This window comes from Tetrao urogallus (assembly GCF_951394365.1).
Source record: "Tetrao urogallus genome assembly, chromosome: 1".
NCBI classification, from domain to species: domain Eukaryota; kingdom Metazoa; phylum Chordata; class Aves; order Galliformes; family Phasianidae; genus Tetrao; species Tetrao urogallus.
Genome location: NC_136813.1, coordinates 98,048,800 through 98,063,920, shown reverse-complemented (window position 1 = coordinate 98,063,920; position 15,121 = coordinate 98,048,800). Strand labels below are relative to the sequence as shown.

At 35.9% G+C, this 15,121-nt stretch overlaps 1 protein-coding gene across 1 annotated transcript in view; it reads right to left on the bottom strand.

The window, feature by feature from the left end:
- ROBO2 (roundabout guidance receptor 2) overlaps positions 1-15,121 on the bottom strand; it is a gene marked incomplete at both ends in the record, with an annotated part of 445,132 nt that overhangs the window by 119,416 nt on the left and 310,595 nt on the right. Inside the window, one exon of the mRNA XM_079549526.1 lies at positions 1,809-1,936. Coding sequence (XP_079405652.1) covers positions 1,809-1,936 — 128 coding nt within the window. The remainder of the gene's footprint in view (positions 1-1,808; positions 1,937-15,121) is intronic.

Genomic DNA, 15,121 nt, shown 5'->3' with positions numbered 1-15,121 from the left:
AGAATTAAATCTTGTAACTAAAAGGAACACCATATGTGGTCCCTTTTAAGTCAACAGGAGTTTTATCCAGTACTTTGCTTCCAGGAAATACAGACTAATAACATTTCTTCACTGAATTTCTTAGCTTTTCTCATTTCCTGTTACCCTGAACATTTAATAAGCTTGTATCATCATGGCTTCCTTTATGTTGGATAAACATTGTGTATTCGAATGTAAATCGCAAACCTAAGGGGAGAGTCGTACCCAAGATAACGAAAGCCCACTTTTACTGTAGGAAAATCAATTAAATTATATGTTTTGTTTGTTTGTTTGTTTCACCTTAATTTGATCAAGTTCACGCTTCAGTGATTTCAAGGGATTTTTTTTGCTTGTTTCTAGTTATTGTTCATATTACAAGTCTATAATATATAAATATTAAAAGCCTGCTTCAGTGATGCATACATTAGATACAGATCTAGGCATGTTTAAAGGCTACTAAATTTGTTGCTAGATATATTGGATATCATGATTGTGCCTGTGACAAAGGAGCAGATTTAGAGCATTTCTTGGAGTTCAGTGTAGTGACTATTTTTCTCACATTACAAATGGAAAAACAATCTCTAAGACAAACATGTAACAGGTAAACCTACTTCTTCAGATGAAAACAGGAAGATCTACATTACCACATATTACCTGGAGCAAACACTGAGGTAATATTTCAGCAAATGCATTATCACAATATTCTCTGTTATATACTAACATCTCCCCCTCTGCAAAGCCATTTGGTGCTTTTTTGCCCTTTGAATTCAGCAAATTAAACTGAACTGTGTCCATGCATTAAATGGATGGAAATGGAAGCTGGCCTCTTGGGTCAGTTGACCCCTGTTCTAATAAAGCAATCCACTGAGACTTTGAACGTTTGATTTAACGTGTATGAAAAGAGAAGCACAGATAAAGCCAAAAATGTTTTTATTAACCTTTCACAGCTCTACTGAAAACTGTCAGCATGCACCACTAAACTGTGAAATAGTATCTGCATGATATCCATTGTACCAAATCGTAGCTTATCTTTTGGAATGAAGAAATAACTATTATATTCTATTTACTAATACAGAAATATTGTCCCACAAACTTTTTTTCTCTCTATAATCTTTGGCATGTCCATATCTACCGTCACAAAATACATTTGGGCAGCTCATTGTTCTGCTGGTGTTAAAACCTTTTTACCATATCAAATAGCACCCCATAAACAATGAGTGGATACTAAGGACTGGGAGATATTTTAAGAGAGAATACATTAGTTTTTTTATCATGTATTACTTACAAAATTTAATTAAGATTTTCTTTTTCCTTTGACTGAGATTTATCTTACAAGTAAAGAATAACAGCAGGGAGTTCAGTTATGGTAGAGCTAATAATTCCATTATACTATGTGCATTACATTTGACATTTGTAAACACAGTGCACTCCTTATATTTATTAGGGAATAGAACCATAATAACAACAATTTAAACTGAATTTTTACTTATGAAAGAGTGTCCGTGTAGTTTGTTACTGCTTGCTTATGAAAATGTATGCATCTATTCTTTAATAAAAAATATTAGAACAGATCATTAACTGCTGCGAGATCTTATCCTACTAAAATCAACTAGAATTTTGCCACAGATATCAATGGGAGCAGGATTTCAGATTTGTAGTAAATCAGTAGAGCACCAACAACTGCACAGGATGTGTGAAAACCAAACACAGCAGGTAAGGATTTGGCTCATTTTGCCAGAAAGCCATTGATTCATTCAGGACACAAGATCTCTCTCCACAGGAACACTCACCTCGCACAGTAAGGGTAGCAGATGCTTCCACTTTTCCAACTCGATTCTCAGCAATGCATGTGTAGGTGCCTTCATCTGTGCTCATAGCCTTCTTGATGCGCAAAGTGTAGTCATCTTTAATGTCATACCTGTGTCGCAAAAAAAAGAATGAAAATATTTTGTAGCCGACAGGAATGTACAGAAACTCTTATCTGGGATATGCTAGGCTGATTCTATCTTGGATTCAACTTTTGAAGATAAATTATTACCTAACATTAGATAATTCCACCAAGCATTAATCTCTGTGACATTTTTATTGCACTCTGCATTAGTTAGAAACTTTACATAAAATTAGTATTTCTGTGCTCACTCAGTATAAGGGTTTTATTAATATCTTGCACTTCATCCTTGATCTAGAGTAATGTGATAAAATTAAGCTATCAGACATCAATTATCAATAAATGACAGCTCAGGTTTCTCACACCTTTAGCTTTGTGAGATACATATTTTATATTTAGCTGATTTGGAATTTTTCCTTTATGAGTAGTTCTTCACTACAGCAGCAACCCCTTAGGAAAACTATGCATGTTGGTAGGATCTGACACTATAATATTATAAACAATAAAAATATATTTAAGCTCTGGAAGGTGAACATTTATGGAAAAGGCATATTAAAGAAGATTTATCAATTTCACAGAAATACTACAGAGTGATTCATTAAGAGTGAACAACTACATTCTCTTTCTTAAAATAAATTTGGAAGATTTCAATTACATCAATTTTTTTTGCTTCTACTGTTGTAATAACTGTAGAATTATGAGAATGTGTAAAATTTGAAAAAATAATGTACGGCAGCAGGCTGTGAGCATTCATTCACAAGGCATTCACAGTGGCTCAATCAAAAAAAATAGAAAAATATTATCTGTTAAATAGTTACCAGCCTGCAAAAGTCTAGCTTAAAAACTATTTTAGGCTCTGATCCAACCTCATTAAGTCAACAGGATACTTTATCTTGTATGAAATTTATTTGTCTCCTGAATCAGGAAAACACCAGTTTTCAGCATAGACATTTTGCTCTTGAAATACCCTCTTGAAAATTACTTTCAACAACATTTCTTCTAGACACACACTAATGATATCTTAACTAAGATCGAGATTTAGCTTCATATTTTCATGCATCAAATAGTGAAAAAGGCACATGAGATTAAAGAAAGATCTAGACCTCAAGAGATGTCAGTAAATGTTTACTACATAACTTCAGAAAAACTAATTTACCTTCTCTTTGTCAAACAGTAAAGACCCTGCCTGCAAGCTTGTTCAGCAAACATACTGAAATGATAGAGAAGAGCATGCTTACATGTTTTAATGGGTAAGAATGAAATACTATCATTTATTGGAATGTTGTGAAAATCTTTATGAGTATTTTTAAATGCTTCAGGAGCATCATGTGTACAAAACATGCATCACCTTATTCTTCTTTATTATAACTTTGAAGCAAGAGTATTGTATGCTAATAGACACAAAAGTATCTTCACTCAAAGAGCCCTATATGCTGAAATGTTTAAAGTTCTGCTATGCCTAAGGAGAGCCCATGACAACATCAATAAGATTAACTTTGTTTCACGAACAAAGAGAAGTCAAAGCATTTTCTTATACTCGTCACAATGCACTACAGTTTCATTCTATACTCAGTAAGTCCATTCTAGTCATTCGCCATGAATTCAAAAAGACCAAACTATGGCTAACTGTTCTGTCAGAAAAAACAAAACAAAACAAACAAAAAAAAACAACAGATCACATCCCTTTCATTAGGAGTTCCACTTAACTGTACATGTTTCCTGTATGTCAGATTTAACTAATGAACAAGAGATATGTCAGTGGGAATATGTAGTCAGAAACTTCTAGGGACTTTTTTCTAGCACAGTACTACTGAATGACAAAACCAACTTATGACAATAGAAAACTTAACATGTATTTTCTGGATTGGTTCAGAGCTGTTCAGCTACTCATTCCAAAGCCATAAGCAGCTGAGGCACATTTCATCCTGACTGTACACAAATTATGGAGTTCTGCATTCTGTGCTGCTCTTGTCAGTGGCAAATAGAACCACTGTTTCCATAATTGAGAAAAGGCAAATGGTCTCCTCTAAAAATCTCAAGAATATGACATCATATCCCACAACAATGGAGTAGTTATTTATCCTTGGCCGCCACAGAGATCGCAGACAAAAGAATTTGCTTATTTTCTTGACACACAGCCATCTGTAGGGGACTGAAAATATGAAGTGGTACTCACCTCCTGCGAGATGACAAAACTAAGATCAGCTGTAATGAAAATATGAGTTGGATATAGGAATCACGTTTATAAAGCTGGGCAACAATTAGACACTAATTTTGTTACAATGGCTTTAAAAAAAAAAAATAAAAAGAAAGAAAGAAAAGATAAATAACATCCCTGTGGTTCACTTAACCACTCGTACCACTGCTGAGATAAAACCAGACAGGCAACAGGGCTGTATCTGATTGGCTGGCTGCTTAAACTGGGATGCAGGCAGCCTGGGACAGGGCCCGACAGTCTGCCGTGGGCTGCAGCTGACTCGTTCTTCATTTCACCGATGTGCTGGTGCTGATATGCCAGCCAGCTGCCTTGGAGGCTTCAGCAGTCTTTATGCTTGCACCTGCCAATCATGCAAATTGTGCAAAGGCTGCTGGGGGAAAAAGCCAGCTGCATGGCATGCCAGGACGCAGAGAGGGAGCACAGCCATAATCTCCCACTTGGATTGTGAAATGCAGGAAGCAGTAAATGTGTCACTGTCATGGCCCAGTTATCAATTACTTCAAGGAGCGGACCTGCTCTCCTAGTCTGCTTCTCCAACAAGACCATACTGAGTTTTTGGACCACCATGGCAGAACATGCCGTCTAGCAATTGGAATCATCCACAGATGGGCCCATGGGATAGCATAACCATCTGCTGTCCTGAAGTACTGATATGCTGCCCCTCAGTCATCTGTTCCTCTCACACTGTCTCTAGAAGTCACCACGGTTCAGTGAAGAGCTTTGACAGATGAAGCAGGCAGGAAGGAATAAGAAGAAAACTGGCTTCTAGCTTTAGTTGATCTATGCATAGTAGCTCAAAGAGCTTGTGTGAGAAAGGTGCCACGAAATAACAAAGTGAGAAGGCTGAACGTGGTTGTACCTTCTAAGTTTCTCGAGCAAAATCTAGAATAGTGTTTGATCTCCTCTCAATCCAGAGCTTCCTATGCCCTCAACAAGATGTTTCCATCTGAGTTTCTGGAGAAGTTCACTCCCATCTGGATCAGTTCCAAGCTGACACTTAGGAATTGGGCTCAGGGCCTCTTTGATTGTCAGTGCTGCTCAGACAGAGGTGGCCAGACTTCTGGATTGATGGTGGGGCAGCAGAAAACCAAAGTGTACCAGTTATGCTGGTGTGCTAAGAAGGCAGTGTCTTCAAAATATGTGCAATGTCAAGAAACACCTTCCCACATACTACCCTAATATTGCAGTCTCTTAGCCAAGTAATGCCAACATTCTGCACAAAATGTAGGGTGTCAGACATCTGCTACATATGTTTATGGACATCTAATTTATTTTAAATACTTCCCTTTGTTAACCATTTGGAGATGCTTAACCTTTCAGTTTAGCTGAAACTTCAGCCATCAAATTGCTCTGAAAGAGGTCTTTCGAACAGCTAGTCCCAGTGTTAAAAAACCCAGCCACTTTTGGGTGTTGTGTTACATAACTTCTGCTATGAACAAGTAATAGCTCACATAGATCTGTCTTTAATTAACTAAAAGGAAGGGGGCCAGGGGACTGGAAAGGAAGAAAGAAACAGAGAAAACAACAAGCAGATGAGAAAACACTGCTGGTGAGGAAATTCTAATAGAAATTGGGTGATTTTGAGTGAAATCTGGCAGTCTCTGGCACATATGAATACATTCATTGTTGCTAGTTTTGATTAATGACAGTTGTACAATAGTGTGCTGACAGTCACTGCCATACAGTCACTTTTTTTTTTTTTTTATATGAAACACTGCTGAAAATGCAACCCAATCAGATTTGGCCCCTGAACAACATGTGCTATCATCACTGTACCGTGAATTGAGATTGATTGGTAACCAGCTGTGACAAAGTGGGAAAAAGAGCCTTGTCTTTTTCAAGAAAAGAAAAGAAAAAAAATAATTAAAAAAACCTGATTTGTGTCAAAACCATTACCATCTGCTCAACCAAATAACAAATAAAACAAAACACATTAACTGTTTTTAACTATCACAAATTAAAATACTGAGGTTGGATTCATGCACTGGCTTAAGGACCTAAGAATAATCTTGAATTACACTGGTTTTGTTGCAGTTTGCAGGGTTTCTTTTTTACATATTCAAAAGTGTATTTGTCCCTATTCAGCCACCAATCTTCCATGGCTATCTAATAAAAGAGAGCGAGAGAGAGATAGAGAATAAGAGAATTCAGTGAAGTTAAAGAGATTTAACAGTATGCTTTTTGCATTTGATATACATTCTACTGAGTGCTTCATAGAACCCTCAAATTTCCAGATTTCAACAATTGTGCAGGCATGCATGAAAATATGTGCTTCTTTGTCTTTTGCATGCACAGGTAGCACAGCTGTGTGTGCAAATGGAGTCATTACATTCCTAGATATCCAGCTAGTGATACACTTTCTTCAGCTGTGCATTTTAAAGTTAGGAGATTGTAGTACTATTTTCAATAAATTCAACAAATTCGAATAAAAAAAGAAGATATTCTTCCTGCTGAAGGGAGAATGCAAGAGTCACATCTTAATTGCTATGAACTGATGTCACTGGCCTCAAAAAATTACATCAATTTATATCAGGCACTTATTTTCTTTGTATTTAAGTTTTGTAGGGCTTCCTTTTTTTTTTTTCCCCCTTTTTTTTTTTTTTTTTTTTTTTTAGAGATGGCACAAAAATTGCAATACATGCATACAAAACTTGAAGATTACTCACAATACTAAAGAGAGACACTACTGGCCCAAAACAGTGAACATGATGGAGTTAAGCAGGCTTAAACTTCCATCTCCTCTTCTCCTTTATGGTTCTGGCACTTTGCTTTCCAGCATAGTGCCACAGCTTTTCACTGGCTCCAGATGGAGGAAGCCAGAGAGAAACTGTAGTGAAGATGAGAAGCATGAGACCGTTATCTGCTTCAGCCTTATGTGGTACAGAAGCAGAAAGAAGAGCTGCCATTCCCATCAGGTAAGCATTTATTCCTACTGCCAGCTCCCTTAAATGAAACATTTGTTTTGCACTTCCAGCTCATGCGGCGATAAGCAGAAGAAAGATGATGCACAAACCAATGTGAGTGACACAGCAAAAGATAAGGCAGCCCTCTCATTTTTGTTCCCTACTAAAACCTGAATCAGAGACAGAGAGCATAAAAATGCATGTGTTTGTGTGTTATGGTCCTAAATTACTTTCTTGTACGACTATGATCTTGGCTGCTTTTTGCTCAGTGGCTCTTAGATGTAGCTGAAGGCTATGGTAGACTGACCGATTGAAGGGCTGTCCCCAAGTGCTGACATGGCAGCTGCCACTCACACACACGTTTGAGAGAGAGAATTTGCTGATTCCCATTCATTCCTTGGCTATGCTATTCATACCAAACAAAGGTATAAGACAATGTGACATTACCTTGAATTTCTTACTGTGAGGTATATATCATAAGGGTTTATAAAATGGTTTACTGGCTTCATGCCAACAAGCCAGCAAAGAGTTAAGTGATACAGGTTACTATCCTCTATTTTTAATTAAAATATATTGACAGCAGATTCTGCTTCAGTCCAAAATCTTTTATGGGTTTTAACCAGCAGATTCTTTATAATTTTTTCTGGTTGACACTCTCAATTGCAATAATATAAAACACAGAACCTCACTCCATTATCCCTTAAGCCAAGGCATTCAACAAAAGGACCTAAATCTCATAAAAGATGAATGCAACAGCTACAGTCAATGTGCCAATATTGTGAAACTGTTCCCATGTCCAAGGAAATAATGTTCTCTGACTTCTCTGGAAGCATTATACTATGCAGCACTACTCTTGTGAATGAACACACATATGTCAATGCACTTAATTAGTATTTCTCAAAATCAGCAGCCATGAGCTCAGAAGAAACCCAAGAATGAAAAATGGGACTCTTTTTTTTTCATTTCCACTAAAATAATTTGAAAACACATATAAGTTCAGAACAGAACATGTTTGGGAAACTGTGTCTTACTAAACACTCTAAAATGACAGAGGCTTTCTTTCGTCTCTACAACTCTGTTTGCACAGAGAAGTACTCATAAAGAATTACCACATGATAATTATCCAAAATGGGCTTCTGATTTGATTTTAGTTCCAGACAGACCTCCATATTTGAAAAGCTTGAACCTCAGTAGAAGTATGAGCTAAGAGACCATGTAATGACTTGGCATGGAGACCTACCCTCCTGTCAGCAGAAGTAGTCCGTTACCTCACAGTTGAGACACTTTTGTCTGGCACTTGGGGAGCTTTGTATTATTAATGCCTATATCATACATTCATGTATGATGAAAAACACCCTTGATACTTAGGGTTATCTGCTCAGCACATCACTGAAATTAATTTTAAGGAGGTTAGTTTTACGGAAAAACAGCGTTTTGTTTTTTCTTACCATAAGAACTGTGTTCCAGTCCTTTCAAGTATCTTTTTTAGCAACTGAAAAATAGTTCTCAAAGCTAAAATTTTAATCTTTCACTGTTTTCACAGATTATTATTATTTTTTTTTTAACTGAGATGACAAAATTTATATCTCATACAAGAATAGAGTATATCTAAAACAGAAGAAATCCCTCTAGGGCAACCATCCCAACCATCCCAGAAGCATTAATAAGTTGTAGTCACAGCTCTTGAATTTTACTCCTGCTTGAGTAAAACTATCAGCTTCCCTTTCTTGAACATTTCCCAGAAAAACAGAACACTTTTTCATTCTATTATATTTAATAGTCAATAAACTGATAATACTAAGCCTAAATTGCTTCATTTCTTTATGCTTCTAAAGGAAACATGCTACCTCAATATTTTGAAGCTTATACATGCAATGTATAAACTATGTGATTATGAAGCTTTTATTTGTTATATTCTGTTTTTACAACACCAACAAAAGATTCAAGCACTGGAATAGGTAATTTGAGCAAAATTCTACATCAAGTTTTCTTGAGTTTCATTCCTGACAGAAGTACTTACTTATTTCTGTCTTTCATGATTGGAAAATTCTGAAAAACACACCTTTCTGCCAGTATTAAATTTTCCTTCAGGACTCTATTAGTGACTCCATTACTTTTCAAACATTCAACAGTTTTAGGATGTTACGTAAGAGAGGATAAAAACTAAACAATTCACTAATGGCAATCATATTTCAAGTGCACTGCCACTGATCACTTCATAGATTATCAGTGATTCACTCATCAAAGAGAAAACATGTAGAGTGCTAGCTGACATGATTCCTTTTTGGTTGCTGTATGTGGGGCTGTAAAACTATTTTTCCAACCTTGAACCTTATGTAAACAACTGGAGACTGTTATCATGCACCCTCAAACAGACTGCATGAAACAATAGCTCTTCTTCAGCTGTGGCAAGATCTGACACTTAACATGAAGCTAATTTAAATGTCAGTTCTGTTAACCACTTCTCTGCTGCTCAGTCTAGCACAAACACGTACCAAACACTCCTGCTCACAGCATTTAATACTTCATGCAAATAAAAGGCAGATAACTGCTGGGTTAGACTACAGACCTCTGGGATAACTGGGATGATAGATCTACAGGACATTATTCAATGCCATGCATAGAGAGATTTCAATTGTCAAAAAATACTCTAATCCACACTTTCACATGCCCATCTATTCTTCAGGAAACACAAGGAATATTTTTCCACTTACAGATTGAGAAGGCATCACTGGAAAGCAAAACATCCACCAGAAAACAGAGATATTGAACAAAAAGAACCAACAATGAGGTATGCCATTTTGATGCTACATACGAAAACCTGCCTCTCTTTTACCACATCATCTCTCTATCTCTAAACAATCTATCTGGCTTTATAGGAGAATTTTCCTCAAATAATTCAACATAACAGCTAAACACACATCTACACTGTATGCTGTTGAAATCCACCCGTGCGCTGGTAAGCAACACAGCCTCTTTGCAAGTTGTGTTATAGCTTGCCCTGTTCCAGCCATGTGCTGCATTAAACCCAACCTAACAACATCCTCTGCAAACTGTCTTTACTCCCTCCACATGTATATAAGAATACAAACAACATATTAAACCTTTTTCTTCCACTGGCTCCTTTTGACATGCTATTAAGAACATCCAATCTTCTCCCTTATGTTCCTCACAGAGGGAACTAATCTCCGTTTGAGGCCTGGCTTAGAAAACAAAAGATGGGCGTACAAATCATACTGTTTCTAACCAGAGGTGGTAAATAGTACATGTAATATAGCTAATATGAAAAAAATCCTATTTTCCTGACCCTTTATTTAAAACTGCTAATTATTATTAACAGCAGCAGAAATTTGCTGATGTAACCGAAGATTATATCCATTATAGTACTAAAACACACTCTTTACTCTAATTAATTTTCAATACACATTAGACTGCATTTTGTTACAAACTGCACAGAGATTAACTCGACCAAAGCACACAGTACTGCAGTGTTATTAGCTCATATTTCATTGAAAGGTCATTCTATCCTTGGTTGTGTCTAGAGGAGGCTGTAGTTAAATACCTCACTATCCCATCCACAGAATATAAATAGAATTACGTAGCTCTGTGTTTACTCACAGAACTCACAGTTTTACCACTTCTTGAAAACTACTGTTTCTCTGGCTTACAGGGACTTATCCTGTGATCATGCAAAAATACAAATGCAGAACACTTCCTGCCATCAGACCTTTTTTGGATGACCTCTTAAAAATATAACATTTGAGAACTTACTGAGGTAAGATTCTCCGTAAAAAACATTTTACGGAGAATTTTAAATTTGTTTCAAAGATTTGTACCTGGAAGACAGGTACACAAATTTTGTGATCTTCTCTTCTTAGTTTTGATCCCACAAGAAGCCATGGAGAAAAACACAGAAATTGCAGTACTTAGTGAAAATGCACAACTGTCAGAAGTGTGACAGACAGAATTTCTGTTCAGCCTATATTTATGCAATTATTTTTCAGGCACAAGGGCCAGATTTAAAAACATAGCAGGATTAATATCTATGAAGATTTTATTTGGAGCTAACATATCTACAAATAAATTAACTATAAACTCTCAACTGTAGTTAAGGTTAAACCTTATGGCTTGTCATTTACAGCAATTAAAAAAAATGTTTACAGTTCTCAGCAAACAATGACAATACTTTAATGCACTTAAGTGTATATAAATTTTAAAAACCAGAAAATAATTCATTTTCCCTAATACTTTTTAATGAATATTTTTAATTTTTAGTGACTACGTTTTTCATTAGTGGGTATCACTGCTCTGTCTCATCTAAGAGCCTGCAATCTCTTAGCACAATATACTCTTGATAAACTACACACTGTTTTCCTTCTGAAGCATCACTCTTGATTTTTCTGCCTACACTCTTCCATTGTGTGGACAGTACATAAAACAAATACATCTTCCTGCTGGTGTAGATGCCACTCTTCATTTCTAGTATAATATTCATCTAATCAGACAATGCCTGTAAATGCAACTTACAAGAGCAGGTTGTAATTTCATTAGAGATGTATTTACTGAGCTAAGCCAGCTGTTCTTTGCTGGAATGCAAAAAAAGGCCCAAGTGATTGCTACTCAGTCATTTTTAAGGCAACTGAAAAATACATTTGCTGAGCTAACTTCACTTTCCCAAAGAGCTGGCACTGTTAGCTTCTTCTGTGTAAAAGGTTTAAACAGTTATTATAGTGTGTCATAAATTTTAACTTGTAATTGAAAATCTCTTCACTTCCTGAGAAAAAAAAAAGAAAATATACGTATTACTTGCTATGTAATTACAGACTATGCAGCTGCTCTCTTTGACTCTGCTAGAAAATTTGAAGACATGAAACACTGTACAAACCTTATTCAAATTTTATTAAAGTGCTAGTCATAGATATGCCACTCTCATATTGGAGACTCTCAAGTAATATCACTTTTTTCTTGTTACTAGGAATGAAAAGCAGATGAATCAAGAGTTGATTCAAGCCATATTGAATTCCTGACAACACAGGAGACCATCAGACTCTTAGCAAGAAAGTATAATCTCTATTTCTGCCAAGCAGACATCAAAGGAAAGCTACCTGAACCTGTGGTTAGAAAAAGACTTCAATGTGTAAGTAAAAATGATTTTCATTTAATTTTCAGTATTCCCTGATCATTCTGCATAGCTGCAACTAGCTGAGTTGCTTTAGTACAGCTTTAGAACAATTTTTGTGCCATTTCCTTGAGGTGCTTATAAAGAAAAGAAACACTATTCATGAAGTTGTGAATCTAGTATTTCAGCCAAAGGCATAAAGACTACTGACCCCACAATATCCTGTTCACCTCCAGTAGTTTGACACGAGTCATACTTGATTAACTATTCCGTTCACCTTTGTATACTGTGGAAGGTATGGCGTGATGTTGATTCTTTAGAGCAAGCAAGTAAAATAAAATATACACCACGCGCCTCTATCCTGGTTTCACAATCCATTTCAGTTTCTTCTCGCTGATTTAAAATGGACAGCTTCTGGAAAAAAAGCTTTATACAACCTACATTTCACATTGCCCTTTATTTCTGCCTATGGGTGCAGCATCAGTATTTTTAGCAAGCTACTAATATGCTGGGATTGGTTTATGGTCTAAAAGCAATTTTCAGGTCTGAATAATTTAATTAATTATTACAAAAATATACATAGCTTGCTCTGAAAGTAATGCCTCCTAATTATTTCCATAGAACCTACCACAGATACAAAGAGCACAGTAACAATGATAGAGCAAATTCTCAGTTACATAACACTGTCTTTCTACATAGTCACCACCATAAGCTGTGCATTCTCACCAGTAATGCACAAAAGCCTGCAAGGCACACCTGTAAAAATCTGCATGGGTCACTGAAATGTGGTTCTTGCTTCTACTGAAACACAGTCACTGCCTCACAGTGCTCACATTCACTGTTTGGTCTCCATAAAAGCTCATCAACTGTTAATGAATGTAAATGGGTTCTTTACACACACTTCCATGCTGGATACCATTCCATCAGACTGTCCCTCTGTTGCCATCTGTCACATGGCAGCAAAACATAATGGAATATTGGTGGGAAGGTTCAACCTCTACTGCGACATATCATCACATTCATCTTTGAGGTCATGGGCCAACACAGTAAAACAGAAGGCAAAAAAATCCTAAGAAAAAAGCTATGCATAATTCACACCACCACTTCCACTCGGTACTTCCTAATGCTTTCTTAATTCCTGTCAAAGATACAGAAAAGCTACATAAAAAGCTCCATGATGTGTACAGAGATCTTTGAAATCTCAGGTCATGTCTAGAGGATTTAGGAAAAGAAGCTTCCTCTGAGTGATAGAGAGACATATTTTTTGCAGACACTTTAAAAATATTGACTAGATGAACAAATTTTAGGTCTTAAATTCAAAAATATAGGCTGATAGTTGTTTTAGATCATTAATTCAAAATAGTGAAAATTTGGAATACAGATCTGCACACTCAGAATAAACTTGTGTCCCATCCGTTCTTAGTTTCAAAGCACAATTGTTCATAAATTTCTGGGTAATTACGAGGACAATTAAACAAAATACCTAAATTAAGATTTTTTAAATTTTCATATTTTCAAACACATTTACTTCTTTAGAAGTTGTTCCCTCCCCCAGTCCAACTGTGAGTGGAGATGTTTACAGTTCACCAGGGACTTATATAATTAAAACTGTAATAGCCTAAAATTATTTCCCAATTATTACTCAACACACCAATTGGTGGAGCAATACTGTTTATATTTGCCACCAGAAATTACTGCTATTTCTTTTCTCTTTGCTTTCACATATTTCAGTAAAAAAGCTTGAAGGAACTAAGATAGAAAAGCAGAGAAGGGTTTCTGGAATACTATGGATACAGCATCACTGATTCTGGCATTCATCATCAGTGGAATACAGAAACAAAACACATAGAAATACAGAGTATTCAGTTTATCCCACTTTGCTATTACTGACCAAAGTATTTTTGAAAATTGAATTAATAATAGAAAATTATAATAATTTGCAGTACTTACTGAAGCAGGTATCTACTATAACTGTCTTGTAACCTAGGGATGTGGCCAAAAGGAAATTATTTGAATAATAATTAAAAAACAACAACAACAAAAAAGCCCCACAACCAAAACTAGAAGGGCAAATGTGTGGAGAACATCACTAGCTGGAGAAAGAGGAAATTGTCTTTGAAATCTCTAAGACAAATAGCAGCACAGATCTGCTCAGAAAAAGGATTTATTTATTTATGAAATCATAACAAAGGGAATTCCTTAAAATTTCATAATTCACCATTTATATTAAAATGCTTAAAATACAGGACTTCAAAAGATGAAAGTGACATTCTTTTCTAACCTCAAAAAAAAAAAAAAAATTATATTTCATCAAGGAGAAAAAAATTAAGAAATTTCTGCCCGAATTTTCATTTTCTCGCCTCATTCTTTCAACTCACCCTTGGGAAAATTTGTTTGCACTAAAAAAAAGAGAAAAATTCATTTCAGATAGTTTATCTTCTGTGATTAAACAACGTGCATCATAGTTTGGAAATTTCCACCCTTTGGACATTGAAGATTCTGCTTATGTATATTGTTTTTGAAAACATACAATCCTGATAATTGGTGTTTGTTTTTAAGGCATTAATACTGGACCACTAGATGATCAAAATCCATATGGTGGTAACCTTCTACATAGGCAATAGCACTGGCAGTCCTCTATCACCCAAGGTGGCCTCCAGCATGAGATGCTGTAACTTTGCACATTACTCACCCATCCCCATGATGGTCTAAAGAAGACATAGCTGAAGACATAGCTCTGTTTTCTACTTGAAGATGCCCAAAGACAATTAATTAATCATTTAACAGCAGTGAAAAGAAAAAAAAAAAAGAAAAAGAAAACCACTGCAGAAATGAACAGTTTCTGAGAGTGAAGTTGAATATCATCAGAAGGTATCTGATATTAAAACACTGTGATAACTGTTCCCATTTCCTGTACATTTTTTATCTTAGAAAGAAAGACATCACAACTGGACAGAAGAAATTACCTCAAAACA